We start from the raw sequence: 14,213 nt of genomic DNA on the forward strand, positions 1-14,213 counted from the left end.
GCTCGGCAAAGAGGAGACAACGTCTGCAGCACCCGGGCCTTGTCAGTAGGAAAACACAGTCAGGTTGGTCAGAGAGCTGTAGAATGTGCTGGAGAAGGCTGAAAACTAACATCCTGCCATTTCCAACAGCATGACCGAGCTGGAGAAAGAAATAAACACTCTGAGGAGCGGCCTGAGAGCGGTGGAGACTGTAAGTACGATTTAAATCGAATCTAGCCCAGCCTGACTCTGAGCACCATGCATCCCTCCTTAGGGAGGAAGGCAGAGGAGCTCCCAGCAAAGCTGCTTTTATCTCACATCCTGGAGATCCTCTGTCTTTCCTTCCTGCCCTGCACATGCACTTCTCCTCTGAGGGCTGTTTTGGCACCAGAGTTGCTGTGTGTGGTTAGGCACGTGTGTGATGTTTATCTAATAGGCCAAGGGAGGCTGAGTAAGGCTCATGGTGGTGCTTGTGGAGGGCAGCACCTGTGAGGTGCAAAGGCTCTCCCTTTGGCTGTAGAAACATTGAGGGCTGGGGCTCAGGTTGGGAGAGCTCCTGCAGCCTGGATGGAGTTATGATGAAGCAGGGGAGGTGTCCCAAAGGACTCCACTGTCTTGCTGTATGAAGCTGCTTCCATGACCTTTCCTGCAGGATTTGGCCTTAAAATTGTACTGATCTTGTAAAAGGGGGTAACCTGTGGTCTCCCACGTGGCAGGAGGGAGCAGCAGTGGTGGTGCAGCAGGCACCCGTGCCACTGCTGCAGGCACAAACCCATCAGCACCACGGGAAGTATCTCTGTCCCTCATCAGCCAGGGCCTGACCACATTTGATTTTTGCTTCTCTTTTTTTATTCCCCCAAAGGAGCTGGACTTCCAGAAGTCTCAGGTTCAGCAAACAGGTGACAAGTTTGTGTCTGTGGTCAGCCAGTTCATCACGTTAGCCAGCTTCAGCTTTTCAGATGTGGAAGATCTTCTGATGGAAGCAAAAGAGCTGGTAAGGTCACCAAGCATCCTTCAGACCTGGGTAGCACTTCAGCCTTTCCTCCAGCCAAGGTAGCAGGGGGAGTCTTGTCCTTCCCAAAGCACGTGCTGTATGTTAACATCTCAGATGCTTCCCCCACAAAATCGTACGAGTGTCCTGCTGAGACCCTGACATGAGAAAGGTACTGGGCTGCTTTTCATACCTTGTTTGGAAGTGAGTGAGTGGGTACATCCCTGTCTGTCCCTAAGGCCTTTCTCATGCTGCACACACAACCCAAAAGTCCAGGGGATCGCAGATCAGGCCAGCAGATCCAAGATGTGCTGTAGAAAGCCGTGATAGTGGAAGTGCAAGGCAGGAGTTAGGCATGGGAGAGTTGTGTCAGGAACATGACATGAGATGTGGCAGGAGATGACATGTAATTTGTGAGGATCTGAGTTTTGGTGAAGAGCTTTCTGTCAAGCCTAAAGGGCTTGCTTTGCTTTCCGTGTCTTCAAATGGAAATGTTCCAGTTTTGGTGGCTTTAGAGTTAGGAGTGTGGCAGCTCAGGCGTCTTGGCCAATGAAGGCTGAAAGTGGTAAGAAAGGAGGCTGTTCTGTCTGGTGTTGTTGCAACCAGGTCTTCAGGTTGGACATGAGGTCACCCAGAGGCTGATATCAGAGACAGCCCAGGCTGCCTGAGTGACCCCACCATGGGGCAGAATGACATCTGATCTGTAACTTGGGACCTGCCCATCTCTTCTCTCCAGAGAAGAGGGAGAGGAGCTTAGTGACATGATTCATGGACCCCTTCACACCTGGTTAGAGACACTACTTAAAAGTTCACCTTCCCCAGAATAATGCCCTGGTGAGTGCTTTGCAGACACGTACAATGGCATCTTGCCATGTTGTCCCTTTCTCCCTACCAGGATGGTTTAAATCACGGCAAAGGAGTGGCCGTCAGCCAACATCTGTGATTCCCAAAGCACCTTTTGCTTCCCCTCTTTCAGCCAAGGGGCACACAGCTGGTTTCCATTTCCTCCAAGAACAGTCCTCCAGTATATCCTCACTAGCTTAGCCTTCATCTTGATTGAAGTGGCAGGGAGATAGTCCAGCACAGGCTGTTGCAGAAGTCCCACCCTTGTCCCACTGCATGAGCTCCCTCTCCAGAGACAGAAGTCACTGGTGTCAGCACCTCCTGGCTGGTACCAGTGTCTAACTGGCACTGTCCTTCAGACCGTGCCTGGGCAGCATGACTGGCCATTGCCTTCCTGAGGCTGTGGCTAACCCAGGCCACCCTTTTAAACTGTTGACAGTAACCCAACAGATCTCAGGGCTGTGCAGATGGTGACAAGTACTCTGCAAACTATTGTCTTCTCCTGACATGGCTGGATCTGGTGGGAGAGGTCTGGTCATGGTCCCGAGCACCCAGCAAAGTCCACTGCAGCAACATGGTTGTTGCATTAGGTAGGCTGTTTGAACACACATCCAGTTTCAAACTGTCTCTCTGCTCCCTCTTTGTAAAGCAGAAGCGTCATTCTTTCATAACCTTTATGTCCTGCGAGGATCGTGTTTTTGTCCTTTCCTCCCGCACCAGAACTCCCTGTAACATGGCAGAGGATTTAAATATCTTGATGCAAATCCACAAAAATCACCTCAATTATTTAGACTTACATAGTGGCACCTCTCAGGTTCCTCCCTGCGTCTTGAAGTGCTAAGCCCCTTAAGTAAACAAAGAAATAAAAATGCCCTCAACGTCTTTTGAAGAGCCTGGGGCACCCTTGCAAATAAAACTAAATCACAGAGGCAGGCTTTGAAAATGTTGCTCTCGGTCTACCCACCAAAATCAAAGCAACTAATAAATCTGTTTGTGCTTTGCTTTGGTTTCTCCTCTCTTTTAAGCGTGCTTATCTCCAGAAAGCGCCATCGCAAGTTTAACAAACCTTTCAGCTCACAAAGAGTCTCCTTCAACCTGGAAGTGAGAACAAAGGCTGTCAGTCCCGAGGACAACTCCCAGGTTCCTTGGGGACTGGGACACATCAGCAGACCGTGCATGTCCTGTCCTGACCTTTGCTGCAGCCTCATTCGCCTCCCTTCCATGAATGGCGTGCAAGCAGCACGACAGGCAGGAAAGCTCCCCGTTTCCCTGAGCGGGGCTGCGCCCGGGCACAGACAGCTTGGACAAGTTTCACCAACACATTTGGTTTCAATAGCAGAGCATGTGGCAATGATAAATAATACCCCAAAAATACTTCAAAGGAAAACTTGAAAGTGCGAGTTTCCCTTCTCCTGCTGCGTTTACTATTAGTTTTATGTCTTCAGTCTTCGGTCCCGCAATATTTCGCTTCCTTGCTTTTACTGCTGCTCAGTTAATGAAGTGGAGCTGGGGTGGGGGGAGGCTCAGAAGTGACAGAGGCGAGAAAGGGAGAGGGGGCTCGGGAGCGATCCAGATGGGCTCTCACACAGCAGCAGGTAAAACATCAGATGATTTCTTTCATGTTTAAGTCAAGGCTTGATGAAGCAGAGCCCTGATCTCCACTGGAAGCATTTTCTTTCTCTCCATCAGGTCAAAACCCACAGAGGGTTTTGTAGGCGCTGTGAGTATCTCCAAGACTGACAGACTTCTGTCTCCTCTCTCCCAGTTTGCCAAGGCTGTGAAGCACTTTGGAGAGGACGTGGACAAAATGCAGCCTGATGAGTTCTTTGGCATCTTCGACCAGTTCCTTCAAGCTGTGACTGAGGCCAAGCAGGAGAACGAGAACATGAGGAGGAGGAAGGAGGAAGAGGAGCGCCGGGCACGCATGGAGGCACAGGTGAGCGGGCACTCCTGGGACACCTGGGAGTGGCAACCGTGGTGGCCACGATGGCACGGGGAACACTGACTGGGCAAGGAGCTTCTGTGCTCATAGACGCACTGGCTTTCCACTGTTGAGTGTTCAGTTAACTAATAACCTTTAGGTTGGTGAGATCCTGGAGCTAAAACATGCAGCGTAGCTGGTGCTGCCTGTGGGCTGCTGTGGCCCACCAGTAGCAGCCATTGTACCGTGGGCCTCAGCCCACGGATTGTATCCGTAACCCTGCCCGGATCTCATGTGCTAAGCACTGGGGTGGGGAACTCACAGCATCACAGAATTTTAAGGGTCGGAAGGGATCTCGAAAGATCATCCAGCCCTACCCCCTGCCAGAGCAGGACCACCTAGAGTAGGTCACACAGGAACTCATGCAGGTCGGTTTGGAATGTCCCCAGAGAAGGAGACTCCACAACCCATCGGGGCAGCCTCTTCCAGTGCTCCCTCACCCTCACAGGGAAGAAATTCCTCCTCGTGTTTCTTTGGAACCTCTTATATTCCAGTTTGTACCCGTTGCCCCTCGTCCTGTCATTGGACATCAATGAGAAGAGCCTGGCTCCATCCTCCTGACACCCACCCTTTATGTATTTGTAAACATTAATGAGGTCACTGCTCGTATGTCGTGAGCCTGAGGGTCAGACTCAGTCTGTTGGGCTCCTCCATAACCCCCCGCATGAGAGTGAGCTGTCTCCTTCTCTCCCCCCACTTGTGGCACGCAGCTGAAGGAGCAGCGGGAGCGGGAGCGCAAGGCGAGGAAGGCGAAGGAGAGCGGCGAGGAAGGCGGCGAGTTCGACGACCTGGTCTCGGCCCTGCGCTCGGGTGAAGTGTTCGACAAGGACCTGTCCAAGCTGAAGCGCAACCGCAAGCGCATCACCAACCAGCTGGCCGACGGCAGCCGCGAGCGGCCCGTCACCAAGCTCAACTTCTGACGCGCAGGCGGCAGCAAGGACAAGAGCGCAGCGAGGCCACGCGAGGGTTGGTCTGTTGGAAGTGGCTGGGGGGGGTTGGTTTGGATGGCTTTTCTTTTTAATTCTACTGCCTTGCGGTCCGAAGCGAATCGGTGGCAACGCTCTTCCTCCCCGCAGGCCAGCGTGTGTGTGCGCCTGTGTGTGTGAGTGTGTGTATATACTGTGTATATAGCCGGGCCAGGGGGTGGGTGGGGCGTGTGGGCAGCCCGCTGATAGGGGCCAGCGCTGCCCCCTCCCCTCCTACCCACTCCGAAAAGTAGTTCTCCCCACGCACAAGCACAACGCCGCATCCACGAAGCAGGAGAGGACGCGGCGCGGAGCTGCCGGCTGACCCCAAAGGCTGCTGCCCTCCTGCTCAGCCCCCCCGGGCCCTCTGCCAGGGATGCCTTGCACAAAAGCCAAGCAGTTTCAAGAAGGAAAGGAAAAAACCCACCAACAAAGTTGACTGAACTTTCACCCGTTGGTTGTTCTGGGTTTTTTTCCGGTGGTGGTGACGATCCCAGGCCCGTGCCTTGGCGCCGATTCCCGAGCTGCTCTTCCTGCCGTCCTTGGGAAACGCTCTCTCGTTCCTCTTTGCCACCACCTTGCTAGAAGGGGAAAGGTTTCCCCCCAAAGTGCTTATCGCTGTAACGCCACACAGATGTATTTATACTTTTATAATGTTTTCTGGCCCAAGATGATGGGGGGAAGGTCGGTTCTCGGAGGAGACGAAGAGCATAAACATTTGCGTTGGTAGTTTTTACTCTCTGTTCAATGGGACAAACTGTATCCTCTGTAAAGGGTGAGTCGGGACTGAAGGTGTCTGACACACAAAGGGGCCGGTGGAAAAGCCAGCAGCTCTCACCCACCTTCATTTCTCTTGTGTTTACCGGACACACAGAAGCAGCGATGCCAAGAAGCGCTCGTCTCTTTGCCACGTCCTTTATGTTTGTTTTTTTTCCGGCTGGTTTGCTGTTTGTTGTCATTGCGGATTTGTCAGTGATTTCTGTCAGCGGAACTACCTGTCACACGTCAGTCCAAGCAACAAAAAAACCACAAAACAAGGAAAAAAAGACAAAAATAATAATAATAATAATAAAAATAATTCCAAGCTCTCAGGGAGTAATAATTTAAAGGTTTAGAAAATTAAGGATTGGAGAATAAAAAGTAACCACCATTAACATATTAACATTTCTATTCTTAAATTATGCTGAGTATATAGAGGACTGTTACTTTTTACTTTTATTTATTTGTGGTGTGTTTTTTAAGAAAACGAAACCTTTTTATACCACCAGTGCTTTTATGATCCTTTGTTTGTTTGTTCTTTTTTTTGTTCCTGTGGAGAGATGCGTTTGTCCCCGTTGCACTAGGTGTTAACGCTGTTTGGAGTAAGGTCGGTTGGGGTTTTGTGTTTGTCTTGTCAGATAATCGGTATTGCCGGTGGGGGTTATGGGGTGTCAGTTAACTCTATGTACTGTATAGCAAAAGTGCTGTTTCAGACTGATTTGTATAAAAGAAAAAGCAAACAAACTATGGTTCTAAGCAGCTGAAGGCCGCGGGGTCTTTGTGCTGAGTGAAAGCTGTGAAATCTCCGTCTTAACCAGAGCTGTCAAGAGCTGTGGTTTTACCATTTTGTTCTTTCCTTCGTTGCAACTTTTGACGCACTGTAGATAAGAAAAAAAAGGAAAAAAGAAAGGAAAAAAAAAGGCAAAAAAAACCCTCAAGAGACTTTGTGAGTAGCATTGAAAGCAGTAAGAAATAAAAGCAGGTAAGCGCAAGAAACAAGTCCAGCACCTCGTACCCAAGCGGCTGCGAAGCCTGCAGGTGACGTTCCAAGGTGGAGTTAAGCACTTTGCTTTAAGAAGGAAGGGGAAATAAAGACAGAAGGTAATGATAACACTATTCCTTAACTAAAGTGCCTCTATTTATATGTTTTATTTATGGCTGAAAAACAACGAACGGGGCTGATACAGTTGAGGGAATGGGCTTGGGGGGGGGGTGGAATTTAAAGTGTTTTAAAAAATAAGGAGAAAAAAATAACCAAACAAGGTTTAACAAAAAAAAAATAAACAAAAAGCCTGGCCTCTGATGGTTTAAGGAATGGTTGGTCACACGTGTTCAATTCCAAAGGCAGTGGGAGTGGGAACGGGCCATCACCTACCAAGGGGGTTCCCTGGATGCACCCTCCTCCCGCCTCCTGCCCCCGTCACCCCAGTGCCACATCAGGACCTTTCCTGACAGATGTTCCTCTTGCCCTTCTAAACCTGTTTTCTTCTGATTGATTGGGGTTGGTTTTTTCGTAACTTGTTTTCCAGCAGCCTCTCTATCATGCTGAGTTTGCCATTTCTTCTGTTTTCTTTCCAAAAAGTAAAGAAGAAAACAAATACTCTATCTGTATAAATAACCAGAAAGGCTGTGTGCAGGTAATTCCATGTGCCATTGTCGGCAACTACTCCTAGGTTGGTGCTGGTGTAAGTAGCCACTCTTTTTCTCTTGGGTGTGTATTTTAAAGATGATGAGGTTTGTTTTTTTAATAATGCCAAAAAAAAAAGGGAAAAAAAGTAATGATTCCATAATAATTTGTAAAGTGAAGTATATGTTTTGGACCTTATTAGCTTCGTAGTGACCGAGGTAGTGTGGTAGGTGCAAGGATGTTCGTAGTCGTAGCTAGCGGGAGATGCTGTGTAATGTTATGAGACTGTACATTTTCTAAGATGGCAACATGCAATAAAGAGAAATGATTTCAGTGAGTGTACCTGGCAGAGATGTGAGGGTTTCTTTGGAGGGGAAAAGCCTGGGATATCTGGGGCTTGAGACAGCTGTTGAGGAGAAGGTTCGTTCTCTGCTTGGTGTATTTGCAGCTGTTGCTGGGGTTGGCTGGTCGTGCTGCTTCACTATGGCTGGGGGTTTCATTCAGACCCATCAGAGGCCTTTCCTTGGCAGTAGCTCAACCTCCTCTTGACCTGCTCACTCTCACCATTGCTTTGCCCACACACCTTTCCATCTGGGCTCTGTGATGGTTTGCTTCTTTCCCCGGTGATCGTTGCACTGGGTGAGGGTGAGCTTCGCAGCACCCAGACCCTGCCGTCTGTAACGACAGGAGCGCCTGCATCGTGCTCAGAATGGTACATTTCCCCCTTCACTCAGGGTTTTCCCCAGTATAACCAGTAAGCCAGCAGGGAGCCAGCACAGATGGGGTGTCTAATGCATCCCTGGACTTTCTCCTATTCCTATCCCATGACCAGTGTTTCCTACCATGGAGCATGTTTGTGACCCAGTATTGGCCAGATTTGGGCTGGTGGGAAGCACAGGTGCCTGGCAGTCAGGGGCGCTGGTGATGCCACATGAAAGCCCTGGACTGCGTAGGAAAGGATCCAGGCAAAAGGGGAATGGCTTCAGCTGCTCTTCCCTTCCTAAATCCCCCATGTCTCCAGCACAGGAGTCTTTTGGGGTGCATCCCTAAATGGATGAGAACAAGTTGGCCAAACCCTACTACCCGTGGAGGACTTGCAGTTGTGCTTAATGTCAGAGGGCAGGTTTCCTGGGTCACACCAGTGTGTGACACAGCACAGTACCCAAGACAGGCTGGCGATGGGAGATGTGAGCAAGGACAGGGCACTGCTTTTCATTCAGCCAAGGCATCTGAGGGGAAAAACAAGTCTAATAACATGCCAACTTCCTAGCCTGCAAACCCTTCCTCAAGGCTGAAGTAGCAGCACCTATGGCTTGAGAACATAAGCTTGAGAGACATTTGTCATTCCAGGGGAAAGCGGACGGGGTGGGTGCTGTGCTGGACTGGCATGGCAGTGCTGTGCAAGCCCGTGGCACCAGGAGCTCATGCCACATGAAAAAGGGTTTCTGTGCCCCAAATCTTGGCCTCTCCCTCCAGCAGAAGCCGTGAGGAGGATGAGCTGGGTGGCCCAAACCTGCCCAGACGCGCCGGTGCCAGGGGAGCTGCCAGGCACGGCACTCCCGGAGGAATTGCCCCATGGGGCCACCCAGGTTGGTGGCACCAAACCTGCTGAGCCAGCCATGGCCCTGCTGCGCTCCAGCCCGGAGGCCTTGGGGCGACCAGGAGTCCCGCTGGAGCCAGGAGCAGCGGCGGCTCTCGCCTCCCGCGCTCAACCTGTTCTCTTTGGCACCACGCTCCGGCTGGAAAAGATGAGTCAAGAGGTTGGGGCAGTGACCTGATGCAGACACGGCGTTGCTATGCAAAGCTCAGCTCGCCGAGCAGGGCAGAGCTGGCTCAACGGGGAGGCACTGGGCTCCCAGCCCCAGGGGCAGCACTGCCCTTGGGAGCCAATGGCAAGGGGGCTCAGGGACACAGGTCAGCAGGAGTTTGCTGGACTTTGTGTCCAAAAATATTTATTGACTCCCAAGGGAGGGTACAATGGCACTGTCAGGCTTTGACATCCCTCCTGGAGGCTCTCAGGAGAGGACAGGCCAAGCAGGGACATTGCCAGTGCTGCTCCCACTTGCTTTGTGGCCCCGTCCCCAGTGCCAGCACCTCTCTCACAGCTCACACAGAGCTTCTGGGGTAAAATTGCACTTTGCCAAGGATTGACAGAGCCTGATCACCAGATCTGTGGCCCTTGTGAAGGGCTGGCCCTGCTGGAACCCCAGGAGCAGGCCCATCCCTCAATGCAGAGACCAGTATAGCAGTAAAACCCGATAAGAGCACCTGGGTATTTCCATACCAGCCCGTGCTGTGGGAGGAAGATGCCCTTTGAGCTGTGCTTCGGCAGGTGACAGAGGAGGCCAAGCTGGCACAAAGGCTCATGTGTGCAGGAGGGAGGTTGTCAGCCAACACCATCCCCATCCCTTGTCCTGCAGCACTCCTGCTGACATCTCTCCTGTGAGCTCTCTCCCTGGCACTGCTCAGGGTCCTGTAGGGTGTGAAAGGGAGAGCACACCGTTTTCACCAGAGGTGCTCTGACCCGAAACCTCTGAGCATCTTCTTTTCATTTTAGCCTTAAACCAGGCTTGATGAATGTGTGCAGGTGAGTGAGGTGGAAAGTGCTGTGGGGCCCAGCATAGCCTCAGGAAAGGCAGCACCACCATCTGCTGGCACTTGCCAGACGTGGGTTTATTGCTGCCCGGGATAAAACCAATCCTGCCTTCAGATCTTGACTGTGGTCTGAAAAGTTTAGTGTTCTCTGTCTGTGGAACAGTTAAAATGCTAAATTGTATGTTTAAGTTTCCCCCAGCATAGCTGAGGAGGGATAACTTTAATTCTGCCTGTCATGGTTCGAGTCAAATAGCCAAAGGTCACAGTGTGCGGCTTTGCCTGAGAAACAGGCGGGTACACTCTGTGTACAGGAAACACAAAGGCATGTATGTGTGAGAGAAACTAACTCAGCTCAAACTGCTTTCATGGGTCATCTCAACTTACCTCCTTGGCTATTGACATCTCCAGTGCTCCCCAGGCCCTGTCCCGACACTGAGGTCTGTGTTGGGAAGAGCCTGTTTGGTGCAGGTTGCCCTTGCTGAAACCCAGCTGTCCTTCCTCTCTGCTCTCACGTTTGCATGAACTCAGCGTTAAGGTGGAGTTTGCCAGTTCCAAGGGCAGCTCTGTTGAGGTATTGAATTGTCATTTTCCCCTTCCTTTGTTTAACAGCCCCTGCTCCAGCGTTGGCTCCTGTGCCCATGCCCTCAGATCTGCTGTGGCTCTGTGAAAGGGGCAGAACATAGAATCACAGAGTCATTTCAGCTGGAAGAGACCTTTAAGCTCATCGAGTCCAGCCTTTCTCCCAGCCCTATCAACCACTAGACCATTTCCCTAAGTGCAACATCCACCCATCTCTGAAACCCCTCCAGGGACGGTGACTCCAGCACCTCCCTGGGCAGCCCCTTCCAATGCCTGACAACCCTGTCAGCAAAGACATTCCTCCTAAAGTAAAGAAATTCCTCCTAACCTATGGCAAGCTGAACTCCCATATCTAGGGTCATCCTGGCCACCATGACAGCAGGTCTGGAGAACGTGGGGCAGACAGATATCTGTCTGTTCTTGCTGCCTAACCCAGCCCTTGGCTTTCCAGGACACTGCTGTAAGCAAAGCCGGGCTGGGATGGTGCCCTCAGCTTTACCTGAGCTTTGAGCACTGCAGAGCACCGGGAGCTTTTCCATCTGCTTCAGTTTCTGCTTCACACAGCTCTACTTTGCCAGGCTCTGTGCAGAGCATCCCCTGGGCTCAAGGAAAGGTGAGGAAGCCCCAGCCTTGTACTTTGCCCAGCTCCCAATCTCTGCCTGAGACCTTTCGTACTGTGAAATCAAGAGCACGAGGCACTCAGGCAAGTGCTAGTTTCTATGGCAAATCCTTCCAGTTTAAGAGCAGAGGGAGATCACTGTTTGAGTTACATTTTCTGGAAAGAATACACAATTCAGATGCTGTATTCAAAACTTGACATGACCTGAGGGACGGGATATTACCAAATGTTGTGTAAAACGCACCAGACTGAGCCCAGCAGCCGCAGGCACAGGTCAGGGAGTGCCACAGTGCATTAGATTTCACTGGGGGAATAAGTGACCTGGTTACTCAGAGCATTTTTTGTTCCTTGATGCTGAGATTAGTTCAGAGTGTGTTGCTAGGTCGGGTAAGCAAATCACAGCTACGTGCTTGTGAGGAAATTGCTGGCTGAGCAATTCAAGAGAAATTTCTCTTGCTGCTTTTGTCCATGTCTATGACCCAGAGGGGTTTTAATTAGTAGGACTCGTCGGGGGAAGTGGGGAGGGGGGTTCATTCCTCACCAGCTGCAGCATCAGCATCTCCTCAGCTGCCCACCACTGTGGTGAGCCAGCCTGGTGCTAGCCAGCAGCCTCGCCTGGGAGCCAGCCCAGCACGGTTTGCACCTGCTCCGAAAGTGCACACTTCAGCCAAGCCTTCTGGTCAAGCCCACGAGCACAAACCCAAGTTGCAGCACTCCTCAGCACAGAGGCCTTCTCATCAATCCTTCTGGCAGAAGCAGGTGGAGAGAATCCTGCTGCCTTCAGCCAGATTTGCTCTGGCCCCTGGGAGAAACGGGGCTGAATATTTCCACTCCCCATTTCCTCCCTAAAATCACCCCCACTGCAACGTTCTGCTTCTCCTCGTGGTGGCAAGGAGGAGAGAGTGTCCCCACGTCTGAAGGGAGGCACTGAGGTTTGTAAACAGCTTTAGTGCACACAGCAGTGAAAAGCTGTCTGAGAAAAGGTGCAATTCCCTTTGCAGAGCAAAGCTTTTTCAAAACCCACCTTTTCCCAGTTTATGGATCCCTTTGGATGGTCCCTCGTGTATTAGTTTGTGAGCTGACTATGGAAGAGTTGAGGTTGAAAATAGTTTATGAAGGTAAGAATAATGGATGCAGGAAATAAAGGATCCCAAGTATCTGGGAACTTCACTTTGGTCACTTTTGGGGGCTTTTGCCAGCGCTTGTCTTTTTGAAACCGGATAGACCTGGAGCAGCTCAAGAAACAGCACAAGTAACAAAGGCTCTTCTCAGAGTGCATTTGCTTCCTCTGCTGAATCATAGCTGGATCCAGCTCATTTTTCACATCACCCCAGGAGCCTGTGAGCACAGGAGTGTACTGGTTCACCCAGTGCAAGCCACCCAAGGATGCAGGGCTTGGCTGTTGCCTTAGCAGTGAGCACAAGCACAGTCCCTGCAGTCAAGGTGGCAAAGTGGGCACAATGATCCCTGCACAAGACACACAGATCATTCTTTGGTTGTGGCTGTTACAGACTGTGCCAGAAGAGCCCAGCTTCGAGGCTCAGCCAAAAAGCCAGCCCTGAGGTGTGTGGAGCTGAGGACAGTGGTGGTGCCGACAGTGGCGGGCAGAGGAGCCGGGCAGGGCTGTGTAGACACAGCAGCCTGGCCCAGGAGCTGCTTCCCACTGCTCCCACAGTGCTGCCAGCTCCCCAGGATGGCAATGCTGGAGGGTGGCACCCCTGCCTTCCTCCCCTCTGGCACAGTTGCCTGGCAAAAAAGGGGGCTTTGCAAGAGAACCCAGGGCAGGATCTGACCCTCGGAGCACATCCTGCTATGTCGGCATTCCCTTCACCTCTGAGCCTTCATGGCTAAACTTCCTCTGGCTTTGGCCTCCATGGCTTAGGACTCTCCTGGAGTCTCCATCCATCACTCCCCAGCCAGACTAATGCAGGCCCTGGTGTTGTGCCTGGGGTTTCTGCGACTTTGACTTTGATTTCCTCATTGACTCATCTGTTTCATGCCACCGAGAGGGATTTACAGCCCATCTCTCCACGTCACTTTTCCTCCTGCTCTCACAGCAGTCATTTCCTAGGAGGAAAATACCTAGAAATGCAGAGCTGTTCTTGCTGATGAACAAGGGAGGTGCCCTGGTGATGGAGGATGCAGAGAAGGCAGAGCTACTGAATGCATTCTTTGCCTCAGTCTATACTGCCAAAGCCAGCCCTTGGGGACCCCAGTCCCTGGAGGAGAGTAGAATAGTCTGGAGAACAGAAGACTTTCCCTTGGTGGATGAGGATGGGGTTAGAGACCTGTTGGGCAAACTTAACACCCTTAAATCTATGGGACCTGATGGGATGCACCCATGAGGTGTGATGGAGCTGGCTGATGTGGTTGCTAAGCCACTCTCCATCATTTTTGATTGATCATGGAGGACTGGTGAGGTGCCTGAGGACTGGAGAGTTGGGCAGAGAGGAACCTCATGAGGTAGGGCAAGTGCAGAGTCCTGCATCTGTGTAGGAACAACCCCCTGCATCAGTACAGGCTAGGGATTGACCTGCTGGAGAGCAGCTCTGCAGAGAGACCTGGAAGTCCAAACTCTCGGGTTTAGTCCAAACTAACCATGAGCCAGCAATGTGCCCTCGTGGCCAAGAAGGCCAATGGCACTCTGGGATGCATCAAGAAGAGCGTGGCCAGCAGGTCGAGGGAGGTTCTGCCCTGTTGAGGCCTCATCTGGAGTCTTGTGTCCAGTTCTGGGCTCCCCAGCTCGGACAGGGAACTGCTGGAGAGAGTCCAGTGCAAGGCCACCAAGAAGATCAGGGGACTGGAGCATCTTCCTTATGAAGAAAGGCTGTGGGAACTGGGGCTGTTTAGTCTGGAGGAGACTTGGGGGGCTGCTTATTAATACTTACAAGTATTTGAAAGGTGTATGTCAAGAGGATGGAGTGGAAATCCATTGCACTTTTGCATACTGGGAAGAGCAAGAGGGCTGCCCACGGGATGGATAGTGTCTTGTCCTCCCATATGCGGCCCCAGTGAAGCCCCTGAGACTCCCCCACTGGTCCTGGCAAGCCAATGGCTTGCAGCAGCAAAGCAGTGAAGCACATCTGGGCAGAGGGACACCCAGGCCTGGATGGCATCACAGGTTACTCCTGTGGGATTTGGGACCACTTTGTTCTTCTAGTGCTTAGCCCCTATGTTGGGGCTGTGTAACACTTTACAAGCAGCTCTAGGGGTGCACCTGTTTGTTGTTCATAATCACAGTCACCATATCTGAAATGCAAAGGCAGCCAGAGTGA

General features: G+C 51.5%; 1 protein-coding gene across 1 annotated transcript in view; it reads left to right on the forward strand.

Moving 5' to 3' along the window:
- Positions 1–7,475, forward strand: part of DAAM1 (dishevelled associated activator of morphogenesis 1) — a 100,631-nt gene extending 93,156 nt beyond the window's left edge. Inside the window, exons 23-26 of the mRNA XM_061998246.1 lie at positions 130–190; positions 842–973; positions 3,579–3,749; positions 4,505–7,475. Coding sequence (XP_061854230.1) covers positions 130–190; positions 842–973; positions 3,579–3,749; positions 4,505–4,714 — 574 coding nt within the window. The 3' untranslated portion in view covers positions 4,715–7,475. The remainder of the gene's footprint in view (positions 1–129; positions 191–841; positions 974–3,578; positions 3,750–4,504) is intronic.
- The last annotated feature ends 6,738 nt before the right edge of the window (positions 7,476–14,213 follow it).

Source organism: Colius striatus, chromosome 6, assembly GCF_028858725.1.
Source record: "Colius striatus isolate bColStr4 chromosome 6, bColStr4.1.hap1, whole genome shotgun sequence".
In the NCBI taxonomy this organism is placed as follows: domain Eukaryota; kingdom Metazoa; phylum Chordata; class Aves; order Coliiformes; family Coliidae; genus Colius; species Colius striatus.